A 14,477-nucleotide genomic window follows, 5' to 3' on the forward strand; every position below is an offset into this window, starting at 1 on the left:
AAATCACCCATCTCCAGCAATCTGTCTTCACCTTGACACTACTCAGAGGACAAGAGAAGATAACAACAACTGAATACAGTTCTTTATAAACACGTTTCAATTTTTAAATCGTAGTACAGAGCTATTTTTCTCCCTTTATTTGGCTAGATTATATCCTCGAAGAAAGCAAAAAATGACAAAAAAAAGGAGAAAAAAAGAAGACGAGAGAAAAGGCGAAAAAGAGAAGAGAGGAGGATGTGGCAGAAAGCAGCACATGGTGAAAACATCTCTTCATTGTGGCTCAGTAATTCTCCTTTTGGCAGCAGCTCCCTCTGGCATTCATTCGATGAGCATTAAGGGCATTCTGTCCTCCCACTTCTGTCCTTTCAAAGCAACAGGTCTGAAGAAGCATATTAGGCTTAATTAAATTACTGTACACTCAAAAAAAAAATGGAGACTTTCATTTCATTAAATTACTGTTTGCTAACACAATACACCAAAATACACAGGCTGACAAACACACAAATCTCCCAAGAATACAATCTAATCTCTTTCAAAAGCAGCCAATCAGAGACAATCAGCCACTATGGGGGGAGAGAACATAGGAGGGGATGGCATGACTGTGTGAACATCTGTGATTATGGCCTGGTCATCTGGACAAGCTTCAAAGGCCTATCTAGGTGTGTGTCTGTGTATCCGAGTGTGTCTAAAATAAATATATAAATGTCTGGCAGAATTTCGACGTCTAATCTGACCAGGCAACAATTCCCAGATTCCGCTATTTTTCTCCACACAGGCCTAAAACCTCGGGGGCCTTCAAAGCAGACTTCTTAAGAAGTCTACTGCTGAGTGTTCAGACAAACGAGACTCCTTTAAGCTCTGGCTGACGACTGTCTGCTTCACATGAGTCTGTTGGACAGGTTGCCCTGGGAACAAAGTCTGATTTCATTATGGGATGGATAAACACAATCAAAGAGTTTATCCACCTTCTATAGCCGGAGAAAAGACCCCCGCAATGATGGATCTAATCTCCTGCACAATATCTGGTGTCTGTGTGTGTTTGGTTGTACGTCTCATTCACAGTGTGAGCCTCTCCATGCATGCATGAGCTTGTAAAAGGAGATTGAAAACTCTGCACCTGACTAGAAAGTGGCTGAAGTTGCACTTTCAGTAAGCGATAAAAACCAGCAGTATTATTTACAACACAGACTTTAACTGTGTGTGTGTTTGTGTGTTGCTCCAAGGAGGGGAAGAATCAAAGAGAGAGAATAATAAAGACACAGCAGTGCTGCGGATAGTAGCAGGTAGGAGCACCTGACAAATTCATAGCAAACTGACTTGGTGATCTGGAGAAATCTTCCAGCTTTTATTTGTTTAATTTTCCCACCTATTCCCCTCCTTATATGTATAAACATAATTGAGTCGTCATTTTATTTGGTTAACTGTAGTTTCATGTTTACATTATTTTTTACTATATAGAACTCCATGGGGAGATTAGCTATAATGTATACAGTCTGAAATCAAGAGCAGATAAATTCATTAAGACACATTTTGACTGAGTGCTAATTAATGCAATTCAATTCTGAGATTCAGTGTTGAGACACAGCGTCTTGATTTCAAAACTGGAACTTTCAAATTTAAAAAACATAACCATTGAGTTAAAGTAGTACTGCTACTAAAAAAAAGAAAGAAAATGTACCAATGCATAAGCAATACTTTTGTTTTAAAATTTAAAAAAAGCTGCTTTTTTATTGTGTACCTCTGTGCTATGGGCATGCAACCTTACTAACAGCTTGTTGCGACAGTCGAGTTAAGAGTGCCAGCTGCCTTAGCAATCTATTAAATAATGGCAAGATATAATAAGAACAATCAGCAAAAAAAAAAGACCCACAAAAGGGCATACTAATAAATTGCACCTTTATTTATATGCTTCAATGGTTATTATAAAGAAATAACTTAAAAGTCCTAATTATGCCAACAACAACCCAAACAAAGCCATGGGAATACAGAAACTCAATCCCAGATGCTGATTTTGACTCTATAAGTCAACTTGTGTTTCCTGATTCCAAACTATAAGTAACATATATTTATTTATTTATGTTCATTTGAGTGGTATAGTGCTTAGCACTGGAGCCTCACAGCACTGGAGTCTCACAGCAAGGTTCTCTGTTCAAATCCACCACTAGGATGGGCCCTTTCTGTGTAGAGTTCTCCCTGTGCCTATGTGGGTTCTCTCCAGGAGCTCTGGCTCAATCCCACAGTCCCAAGACATGCTTGCTAGGTTCACTGGTAAGTCTAAATTGGACATAGGTGTAAATGTGAGCCTGAATGGAAGTCTATCTCCCTGTGTTAGGCGACTGACTGGTGCTCTGTCCTTGGTGCTTTCAACCTCCCACCCAATGACAGCTGGGACAGGGTCTAAGCCCCCCCACATTCCGTGAACTGGATAAGCAGAAGAAAACATTGGATCACAATGCATCTGAGTGTACTCAATAGAAGTGCTTGATCATGTGTCACCTTCACAGTGAAAAAGAAAAAGCCATAAACGAATACATGTAGTGGCATGAAAAAGCCGCCTTCCTGATTTCTTAGTGTTTTGCATATTTGTCACACATAGATGTTTCAGATCATCAAACATATTTTAATATTAGACAAAGATAAACCAAATAAATACAAAATGCATTTTTTTTTAAATTTCACTGATTAAGAGAGAAAAGTTATCCAAATTTACCTGGTTCTGTGTGAAAAACTAACTGGCCCTCTTGATAAATGATGGACTGACTGTGATTAACCACATTTTTTAGAACGCTGAGTTCAGCTTCACTAAACACAACCAGGCCTGATTACTGGCAAACCTGCTGAATCAAGAAATATTTAAGTATAACCTGTCTGACAAGGTGAAACAGACAAAAAAAAAAACAAAACTAAAATTGCACAAAGAAACAAATGCCATGATCTAAAGAAACACCTGAGGAACCAAGTCACTGACAACTATCTGTCTAGAAAGGGTTACAAAGCCATATCTAAGGCTTTGGCACCCCAGTGAACCACGGTGAGAGCCTTTATACACAAATGCAGAAAACTTGGAACAGTGGTGAAGCTTCCCAGGAGTCGACATCACATCCAGGAGATCCCAAAAGACCCCAAAACAACATCTGAAGAACTGCAAGCCTCACTTGCTTCAGGTAAGGTCAGTGTTCATGACTCCACCATAAGAAAGAGACTGGGCAAAAACGGCTGCATGGCAGAGGTCCAAGACAAAAAGCACTGACCAAAAAGAACATAAAGGCTCATCTCAGTTTTGCCAGACAACGTCTTGATGATCCTCAAGACTCTTGGGAAAATACTTTCTGGGCTGACAAGACAAAATTTCAGCTTTTTGGAAGGTTTGAGGCCCGTTACATCTGACATAAAAGTAACAAAACATTTCAGAAAAGAAACATCATAACAACAGTAAAATATGGTTGTGGTAGTGTGATGGTCTGGGGCTGTTTTGCTCCCTCAGGACCTGGAAGACCTGCTGTGGTAAATGGAACCATGAATTCTGCTGTCTACCAAAACATCCTGAAGGAAAATGTCCGTCCATCTGTTTGTGACCTCAAGCTGAAACACATTTGGGTTCTGCAGTAGAACAATGATCCAAAACACCCGAGCAAGTCCACCTCTAAATAGCTTAAGAAAAACAAATTGAAGACTTTGGACTGGCCCAGACAAAGTCCTGACCTGAATCCAAATGAGATGCATTTAGAAACTGCATTTGTGTTTTCTTGTGTTATCTTTGTCTAATACTTAAATTTCTATGATGACCTGAAATATTTAAGTGTAACAAACATACAAAAATAGGAAATCAGAAATGGGGCAAACACTTTTTCACATCACTGACTGTATTTGTTTATGTTTTGAAGGCAAGGTATGTGGCTTATTCTTTTCTGCTGTGATGATGACAACACATGAACAAGTGCTTCTGTTTTGTACACTCAGATGCATTGTGGCCCACTTGGTTAACATATTAACATAGACCTTTTGCAGGAAAACCAGCAGATGACCAACCTAGCCTTTCAGAGATAACAATGGATATTTTCTTAGATTGGGCACTCCTGAAAGCAACATGGATAACAGTGGTCGGTGCTTTTGTGACATCCAGATATCACTCTAGATGACTTCATAAGGCTGACAGAGTGAAAAAGGTGTATTTTGACAACATGCAAACACACACCCCACAAACCATACTAAGACAGAGTTACCACAAGCTTGGTAAACATCAGCTGCGTTGACTTTTAATGAATTCAAGCATCAAGCAAATGTAACCAAATCTCCTTCTTAAACACTGTTTCAATTTTGAGATATGCTCTCATAATACCCTGCCTGTCAATACCCTTGTTTCGTGCCATCTTCTCTTTTGATTTTCTCCCCATGTATCGCATATTGCCGAAGCATGACTAGTGGGTACGTGCACATACACAGCTTGAATTCAAAGCAAGCTAACATGGCACCCAGCATACATGCAGTCTGAGAGCCTTTTCAATTACTCTGCATCTCATTTATTCTTCTTCTGTCCTAAATCGTTTTATTCTCACCACTGTTTCTTTCCGTTTTTCTCTTTTTGCCTCACATCTGCTTGTTTCTCTCTGTTGCTAGTTTCTTTCCTCTGCTTTCTTTATCTCCATCTGTCTCTGACCTTTCCAGTATAAAATCCTCACTCCCCCTGATTCCCAGCTATGCTCTCAGTTTTTAATGGGTGTGGGTTAGAAAGCGAGAGGGAGCTATTTATTGAAGAAAATCCTCCTGAACGAGTGAGAAAAGATTAGAAAAGAGAGCAAGAGCTGGTAAAGCAGAGCAGCATGCGTATGTGTGAGTTAGACTTAAGACAAGACATTCATGCTGCATTTTAATAGCCTATGTACAGACACCCCTTTGAGGTTGACTACAGACAGCACTGTTGAAGGAAAATGTATTCTTCGCCAGTAATTATGAAGCCACTGTTCAACTAAACGAAGGTTAGGGTCAAACTGCAAATTATTTTTGCCATTTTCAGGTCTGCTGCAGCGGGAATTGGCATGTTTGAAATAGGTCACGCAAGGGCAGCAACAAACAATCGCAAAATTATCTCAACAATGACTTTTTGATCAAACAACTCTTGCTGCTCAAATATGTTTTTATAAAGCTGTTCAATGCACTGTTTCATTGTCTTTAGTGGGAATGCTCTCTTTTATGGTTCCTATTAAAATGCTTAGTCGATCAACATCATTAAAAACTGCCTAGATTATAAATGCCACAGTAATGGTTGTGAGTTTGAAGAGTGCCTACTGTAGCACTATACTGACAGGCTAAGCAATAATCAAGCTTGAAATAGAGATGACTAAACATTCATAACAACCTTCTACTTTTGTGGCTTCACCAATGATATCATCTTGAAGCCTTGGTATTTAATTTGGCTTATGACCGTAGAGTCTTCTTTAAACACTAAAGGATGATAAACTATCCACTGGGGCATGCTGTAGAGGATTAATTGTCCAATAAACAAAATAAAAATAGAAACAAATTATAAAATTATGATGATGTTTTAAGACTGGTGTGCGCTACTCATGCTTTCTTCAGTTGTTACAACCCGAACAATATATCAGTTAATATTAGCCATTTGACAGCATTATTGGCCAATATGTGAAAATATAAAAAGTAAAGATGAAATGGGAGAAACACCCTTCAACCATCTTATGAGTGCTGACCTCCAGGGGGGGACTCTGCAACCTCCCTGCCACAAACAGAGCAACAAGTTGATCCAAGCATAGTCGATAAGTGTGTAAACAATTAAGCCAAGTCTTCTTGTAAATTAAGTATTTAAAAAAAGACTTAATGAGGACTCTTAAATAACCACATATAACAAATGTTAGGGAAATACGTTTTGTTTATCTGTCTGAAATAAAAACAATAAATCAGTAATCATTTCAGATTTTTAAACCACTAGATATCGCTATCCCAAAAGTCCAATATCTGTTGGGTTCTATTAGTGGTATTAATAATATTGAAATAATATTACATTTTCTTCAGATAATTAAAAAAACAAGCCACCGCAAAGTCTAATTTTGAGCTGCTTTCTTTTAGATTGTCAGTAAGAATGCAGAAAATCGAACTCTTAAAAAAATATTTTTCTTGAACATCCAACAGTGCCTATCTCACCTAAGTCACTTGAGAAAGCCCCCAAAACTTCTTCAGACATACTCCATTTCACCTCTAAATCTTGCTCTTTCTATTTGTCTTGGTCCATGTGTGCTGCTCAGGAGGGTAGTTAATGAGAGACTGAAATTAGTGCAGAATCATGGTGTGTGTCGTTTTCACCACAGGCTACAGCGGTGGGAGGCAAGGCCCTTCTGTCCTTTTCCTGTCATCTCACTCTCTATCCGCTCTACATTCCTTTCACCGCTTCTTCCATTGTCCTTTCCTTTCTGCTCCCCCCAAGCACTCTCTGTCAATCTCCAACCTTTTGACTCTTTTCTCTAGCTCGCACTTTCTCACCCAACTGAGGACACTTACAGTAGAACTCTGAACAGACATCAACAATTAAAAGTACTTTTAATGAGCTGATGTAGTGTGCTCACACAGTGAACTCTGTGTTCAACAGCAGTGGTCAATCTTGTACGCCTACCAGTATGACATTATTAGAAGAGCGGGGAGGATGATTTTAGGTTTCTTTATGTTTTGGTTCTGGAACCACAAAATAGCAAATAGCACACCAAGTAAAGGCCCATGCAGTCAAACACAAAGAGGCTGTAAGTCAAATCCTTAATGCGACAAACCATTTTGGAAGATAACTTAATCGTTCAGTTGAAACCCCCAAAGGTAATTCTATAGCCCCGGCTAAAAATCTATTTCGAGCTTGAGCTAGTAATGACAAAGCAGCAAGATTTAATGAAAAACTCACTTATAAAGGAAATTAGCAATGCATACGTCCATTACATTAAGCCCTTCAGCAATCAAGCTGATGTTATTGTTTCTTCAGTTCTGTCTGCTTTTCATGCTTTTAGTTATCATCATGTAAATTATGAAAAAGTTTTCTACCACAAACATGAAGGAATTGTTAAACTGTCCAGAGGGCTTTGTGGAAATGTTTCTCGATTTAACTTTGATCAACTGATTTCAGAACCCATCAGCAATTGTCTGATCATTAAGCCACTAGAGACCCCAGCCACTTTTTCAGTGCTTCCAGTAGCCTGAAAGCTAGTCACTGTATGAAAACATTTAAAAAGCTAATAAAAATTGTCATCTGACAATGTGTTTGGGCAAATGCTTTTCCTCTTTTGCTCTCCAAATGGACCATTTATCTTCACGTAACCATAGCCTGCTTAAGGCGATGGGTCAGTACAAATGGATTACATGACAAATCATGAAAGTCTCTGCCTTTATCAGATTTTTCAGGCACAAGTTTTAACAGTTATTTCATAATAAAATGTGTAGAATACAGTATCAGGTAGATGCTCCAGAAATAACATGAATGCTCAAGTCAAATAGTCACCTCTCAGTGAAAACTTGTTTAAACCACCTTGTACATATTGAACAAATTACAGGTAGTCATGCAGACTGAAACATAGCACACCATGTCGAGGCTTGTAAAAGCGTGGTCATCGTGTGCATGTTTAACAGGGAGAGATTAAGGGGTTGCTGAGGCTTTTCAAAATGCCAGCCTAGTCCGGACCAAGGGGTGTAAATACCACCCAAATGTCAGCAAGAGACCCCAGAAGTCAAACTAAATTGGCTGCTACATGTACAAACACTCCCTTATGCCCCATATTTGTGTGTGCATCTTTAATGACTTGCACTCTCCGCTCTGACATCGGGGTACATTGCCAGAGTTCCAAGGGCAGAACCAATCTTATTCATTCACTGACTATAAGCCCTTGTCCTGTTGAACTGTACAACAGACAGAGGAATATTCAAAAGAGGAGTGATGTTTTGACAGACTTAAGGTCAAACAGACCTCTTTAGCAAAAAATGCATTCAAATACTAAACCACACAAAACGGGCATACACTGCTTTGTCAGTCTTTTGCCTTGTCAAAACAAAAAATATTTTATTCAAAAAAATCTATACTTACTGGTCACCTTGTTTGGTATACCTTGTTAGTATTGAGTTGGACCCCCTTATTACAGTCAGACCTGCATTCTTTGTGGCATAGATTTAACAAAGAACTGAAAATATTTATTTTGGTTCATATAGACAGGACAGCAACACAGAGCTATTAACATTTCACCACATCTCAAAGGTTCTTTAATATACTAAGATATGCTGATTGTGGAGGCCATCTAAGTACAGTCAACTCATTGTCATCTTCAAGAAACCAGTTAGGGATGAGCTGAGTTTTGTGATGTGGTGAGTTATCCAGCTGGAAGCAGCTATCAGAAGATGGCTACACTGTGGAGGACAATATTCAGGTAGACTGGTGCGCTTAAACAATGCTGAGTTGGTACTAAGGGGACCAGAGTGAGCAAAAAAACATATCCCCCACATCATTACACCAGCAGGAGCCTGAACTGTTGATACAAACAAGGTGGATCCATGCTTTCAAGTCGTTTCCACCAAATTCTCTCTCTACCATTATAAGTGGCATCAGAAATGGTTCCAGTCTTTTATGGTCAAATTTTGGCGAGCCCATGTGAACTGTAATCTCAGTTTCCTGTTCTCAGCTAACAGGAGCGGCACCTTGTGTGGTCTTCTTCCTGCTGTAACATACGTCCCTTCAATACCTAGGTTGTAATAAGTGGTTATTTGAGTTGTTGTTACCTTCCTATCATCGTCAAGCAGTGTGGCCATTGTCCTCTCACCTCTGGCATTAACAAGGCATTTTTCCCAGAGAACAGAATATTTTCACTCTTTTATTTTTGACCCTTAAGGGGTCAAAATCACAGTAGGTCAACAGTATAAAAAAAATACCCAGATCAGCTAGCCTGGCGCCAACAACGACACCATATTTAAGTAAATCAAACATCCTACCCATTCTGATGCTCAGTTTGAACTTCAATGGGTCATCTTGAACATGCCTACATATGCAAATTCATGTCGCTGCCATATATTTGTTTTTTTAGATATTTGTTTTAATTAGCAGTTGAACGGGTGTGCCCAAAAAAAACAGTTCAGCAAGTATACCTACTTGCTGGTAGCGAAAAACTGAATAAATGCAAAGCACTCAGACAGACCCAAGCATAAAACTATATCTACACATGAGGTACTACCGACCTGAGATTTTATCTATCCATCTATGGAAATAATATTAATTGAATCTTTGTCACAATAAGAGAAGAAGAACCTCACATTCTGTATATTTATATTAAAATGCTTTAGAAAGGCATACTGTACACTTTGGGGCAATATTATTTTAGACAGTGCAAATATTAGCACTAGGTAAATTAGAAAAGTCCACACAAGTTCCCTTCTGTTTAAATTCTACCCTTTCTTTGGCATGAGCCAGAATTAAGTTGTGGTAGCTATGGGACTCTTAGACCTTCTAAAATTTAGATATGCAATCTTGCTTAGTTTTGCTCAGGCTGTTACTAGATATTGAGACTAAAACTAACTCTGCAAAATGCAACACTAAGTGGAATCCGGTCATGAACTGCACTTGACATACATCTATCACAGACAAAGCTCTCACTTGGCTTTTAAAACAACTTGATAGGATGGGAATGGTGCTGAAACTCCATTTTCACAGAGAACTTCCCATTAAATCCCTAAATGGGATTATGGACATAGTATGGATAGTATATTTCTCACCAACCACATGCACACCTGGATGAGAAGTCAACACAGACAAGTATTGTGTTATTTTGCTTTAAAAAAAACAAACAAACTAATATATACCAAACTTGCCTTAAACAGGCCACGTCAACTCTTAGTTTACTCATCTTAATTTCTAATTACAAAACTCATCTTATGAAAACTTTCAAACTGTAAAATTTGCAAATTTGATGGTTCTTGGAAACTAAGATTTAAGATTTGAAAAACAAACACACAGAAACATTATAAAGTAGAGTGCTTAACTTGATTTAAGGGGTGAAAACAAAATATATCCCAACACAGAAAAACCATTTGCAATCAAACATTAAGACCCTGATGTCTCATCTCCCACGCACTGCCACTGATTTCCTGTGCTCCAAACCCCCAACTGCTTTTACCATTAAAGCTGCCACGAGTTGCATGGCTGGCTGCAGGAGGTGTAGTGATCCATCAGCGGAGTGCCAGAGCTTTGCCATTAGAAAACCATCTGCAAGCAAAAGTGCTCCATTGGCACTAGAAGTCTAGAGAGGCCAGGTTGAGGGGAGGGAGGGAGAGAAGAGAGAGCCCTGTGTTCAAGGCAGTTTGGTTTGATTGATATGAACCATTACAGACAACATGGGAGAGGTAGGCAGAGAGCTAGTCACCGTTTTATTTTTGGTCATTTGTTCAGACAAAAGCTTGGCCAGACCTAAAGTGAACAGGGACTGAAAGTCGGTGTGGGTGTGTGTACGTGTCAGAGAAAGATAAGTGTGGAAGTAAGGGACAGAGAGAGAAAATTTCAAGGCCAAAACAACAGTAAAGGGACAAAAACATACAGGAAACAACCTGGAAAGAAAAGCATTAAGGCATACATACAAACACGCACGCACTGCCACATCTTTTTGCTCTCTCGAGTGAAAGGAGCTACTTTCAATAGCATCAATCAGTCAAGCAAGAAGTATGATAACAATGAATGAACTGCAATCTAGCTTGACTACCTTAATGGGCTCATGTAATGTGACTGAAACTGTTAATTAGTACCACATTTTGTGGTTATAGTATAGAGCAGGAATAGGAATAGTATATAGTAATTTGGCTTCCAGCATATTTGACTAAAATATCAACATAAACATCTTAGGCTTTTTTAATAGATTCAGAAAAAAAAAGTTTGCTTTTTTGTATCCACTTCTTAACATGTGTCAGAAATGTGTGACGCTTTAGAGATGTACATAAAACTTACCGAAATGTAAGAACAGGAAACATCTCTGTTTAATGGATCCTAGAAGGTTATGTGTCACTGCATGAAGGCCAATTCAATTAAACTCTTTCACTATTAGATTTACTCTACTCCAATGGGACCACAGCACAGTATGGGAAACTACCAGACATATGAAACATTACCAAAAACACAGCCCCTCAGAATAGTCAAATTTAATGGCAAATAAAAGCCAGGGTGGCAGACAATCCTAATTCCTGGATGGTATCAACAAACTGAAGGTACAAAATATTACATCATTTTTGATTTACGATATCCCACTAAACATTAACAAGGTTGAAATCAATAGATAGTCACTAAGAGGCTGTATAATATAATTAGCTTTACATTTTACTGGTATTGAGTCATATCCAAGGGTTCATATGTCTTGAGTAGCCAGGCTATCAGTTTCTGACAGACCAGTATGACACAAGAGGGCTTTTAAACACATACATGTTGTAAAGTTAATGGAATCTTGCCCAAAATATTCCAGTAAAGACAGCAGATTTGGTGTTGGTTACCTTTATTTTATTCTGATCCAATTAAGTTATATAGTGCTGGAAGTCACAATTTTAGTGTATGAGGATGTCTGCCACAAGCAGAGCTGTGTTGCTTTTAGCCATACTAGGAATGTACTTTAATATTAACCCTTTAAGACCTACCATAGAACCAAGTCCGCCAGAGCTTATATTATATTTTTACATGCTGTGGAGCCATTTTTGGGAGCATTTCAAGTTGCTATACATCAATACAACCATTATAGCCCAGATTTTAATAATATGTATTCATTAAGTGCATAATAATTACACAAATTGCAAAAAAGTGCAATAAACTACAAAAAAATTGAAAATCGTTTTTGTTTTTTTAACATATATTTCTAATTAGAGAAATTTAAGAGGCTTATCCCTCAAAACTGTAAATACATTAAAGTTGCACAAAATAGTTTCCCACCACAGGAAATTTATTTTGAGTGTCTTCATACTTTTATTTTTGAAATACACCAATTTTTATACACTGCAGGAAAAACGAAAATAAATATTATAATGCAAATTTGCAAAAAAGCAGCATATGCATCAAAATAAACTATTTCCAGCAGTGCAATTTGAGTCCTAAGCATCCCAGAAACGACACAGAAAGTCATAAAGTCAAAGATAACTTTTAAAAAGACCAGTATAGGCCCTGAGGCCCTGATGGTAAAAAAGACTACATTTCCGCGAAAATGACGTCACTTCCGGTTTCGGGCAGGTAATGGCGGAAATTCAAAAGTTCGCGCTGACGTCTATTCCAATGTAGGAAGTGTTATGAACAGCTGATCGGATCGGCAAAGCGTGTTTCTGGAATATTATGTTTTTGTTCCTGCAAGCGCTTTTTATGCAGTTTTTGCAAAGCTTTATGTGGAAGGAAACCGTGACCTAGGACAAGCTGATGTAAGTACAACTCCTCCGGTTTCATATACAAAAAAAATTTTTGCGCTAGCTTACGTGGTTGCAGTGCTACCGGGATTTAAAAATAGTTACGCAAAACAGAGCGTGCCCGCTCCGATCGGCTCTAAAGGGTTAATTATAAAAATTTTGCCATGCCATAAACGCATTAGTGCCACTGCAGTACAGACACTGTAACACCAGTACACCAAAGAATCGTTACCCATGCACCGTAACCTGGTGTGTGTCATCAAAACCTATTTTTACTCTTTAAAGTCTCAGAGCAGATCATGTGCACTATACACCCTGCTGTTTTGCATTTCTGAGTCAGTGCATTCCAGATGAACCAAAAACACATGCTGAAACCACATTCACGTGTATTTTTAGGTGGTTGTTCTATATATAGTATAGTATATAATATATATAATAGTATATAAAAACCTGCTTTACCTGAGAAGAGGCTGGAAGATTACAGTGATGTTCCTCGCACCTGGCTTACACACAAACTTCATTTCTCCTCCTTCAATCAGGTTGTCATCAGCGCCACCTACAATACAAGAAACACAGTTATAGAAATAACAAAACAGGCATATGTGCGTAGTGGTTGCCAGTGTTACATATACACACACATAAAAGAGGTAGAGAATTCAAAGAGTATTTTTGCATCAACGCAAGTCACAAATCCATTTTGCTTTCCTGGAGTTCACTTAGCATTACCTAGCACTATAGAGGAGAGCGCTTCAAGATTAGAAAGGAGGTATTATTGTTTAGTAAACTTTGTCTTATATTTTTCTCCAAGAATAGATTGTAGGAAAGATATTTGAATATACTGCAAGTGTGAATCCTCTGAAATGTGACATTCTGCATTAAAACAGACTACCACAATGGACATTTGATATGTGCACCTTTATGAAGTCATGTGCAAAAGACACCAGACTGCTACAGAAAAAAAAAAATCACACTCGATTAACTGCACATCAGATTTCTCTGGTATGTTTGTCTGTACATTTCAGTTTTTCTGACATTCTCTATAATTTTGTCTGAAAACCTTCATATTTTACCCTTGAAATGTTACATGGTGAAAAAGCTGTTGGCATTTTCCAGTTTGATGTGATCACTTTTAGCACAAGGTAAAAATGGACAAAATAACTATCTTTGACTGACACCGTGATGCAGCCGTGATCCAAGACTGGCACACATCACCACACCTTCTACTTTATATTGCAATATTTATATTGTGCTGTATTGTGTTGTATTAAATTGTATTGTACTGCTACACCTACAAGAGTGCCAGGAGATGACCACAGAGTCACTGGGATAGTCTATTTGCAGTTAGAATAGTGCCCATAGTCTACCAACTCGGGAATTCCTGCTCTAAAACTAACAGTGAACTGTAACTCTGTTATTTCAATGAAATTAGTACATTGTTCCACCTTTTTCTATTTGTTTTTTTACATTTAGAAATGCTTAATCACCCATTTACCTCCACTAAGGTGGTCATGTTTTTGGTTGCATTTGTGTGCGTGCGTCATTCTGTCTGTAAACATGAGCACAAAAAGTTTTGAATGAATTCCAGTAAAACTTTGTCAGGGTGTAGACAAAGGTCTTCAAGGTCAACGTCTCATCTCACTTTTATATTTCACATCAGCCTTTCTTAACAGATGACCCAAAAAAATAAGTCACACCTGTAAAGAAAATACAATCAAGAGAAAACAAATGGGCTGCCTTGTTTGAAATATTTAATATAATATTATACAACAAGCTGAAGTTATTCATGTTCAGTTATTTAAAAATACCTATTATCCATTACCTACTCCTACATAATGTTTGAGTAATCAAAGTAAACATATGTTACCTTTATTTGGGTTTTACTGCACTCCAAACGTCTTAAAGTACATTTTAAAAGAACAAAGAAAACAAAATAAATATATATAAAGAAATTACTATTTCCTTATAAGTAATTAATGCCTAGAGAGTGAGCTGCCTTCGTGGAGGTGTGCACTCTCAAAGTGCTTCTTGTTCTTTCTGTAAACGGATTTACACATAGTCATATAATAGCAGAAAATTAGTGGCCAAGA

The 14,477-nt window shown here is 38.1% G+C and overlaps 1 protein-coding gene across 1 annotated transcript in view; it reads right to left on the reverse strand.

Annotated features, from left to right (window-relative positions):
- The window catches only part of exoc4 (exocyst complex component 4), a 139,920-nt gene that overhangs the window by 72,177 nt on the left and 53,266 nt on the right, over positions 1 to 14,477 (reverse strand). The window contains exon 11 of the mRNA XM_004548257.3: positions 12,850 to 12,946. Coding sequence (XP_004548314.1) covers positions 12,850 to 12,946 — 97 coding nt within the window. The remainder of the gene's footprint in view (positions 1 to 12,849; positions 12,947 to 14,477) is intronic.

This window comes from Maylandia zebra, linkage group LG17 (genome assembly GCF_041146795.1).
Source record: "Maylandia zebra isolate NMK-2024a linkage group LG17, Mzebra_GT3a, whole genome shotgun sequence".
Taxonomy (NCBI): Eukaryota; Metazoa; Chordata; class Actinopteri; order Cichliformes; family Cichlidae; genus Maylandia; species Maylandia zebra.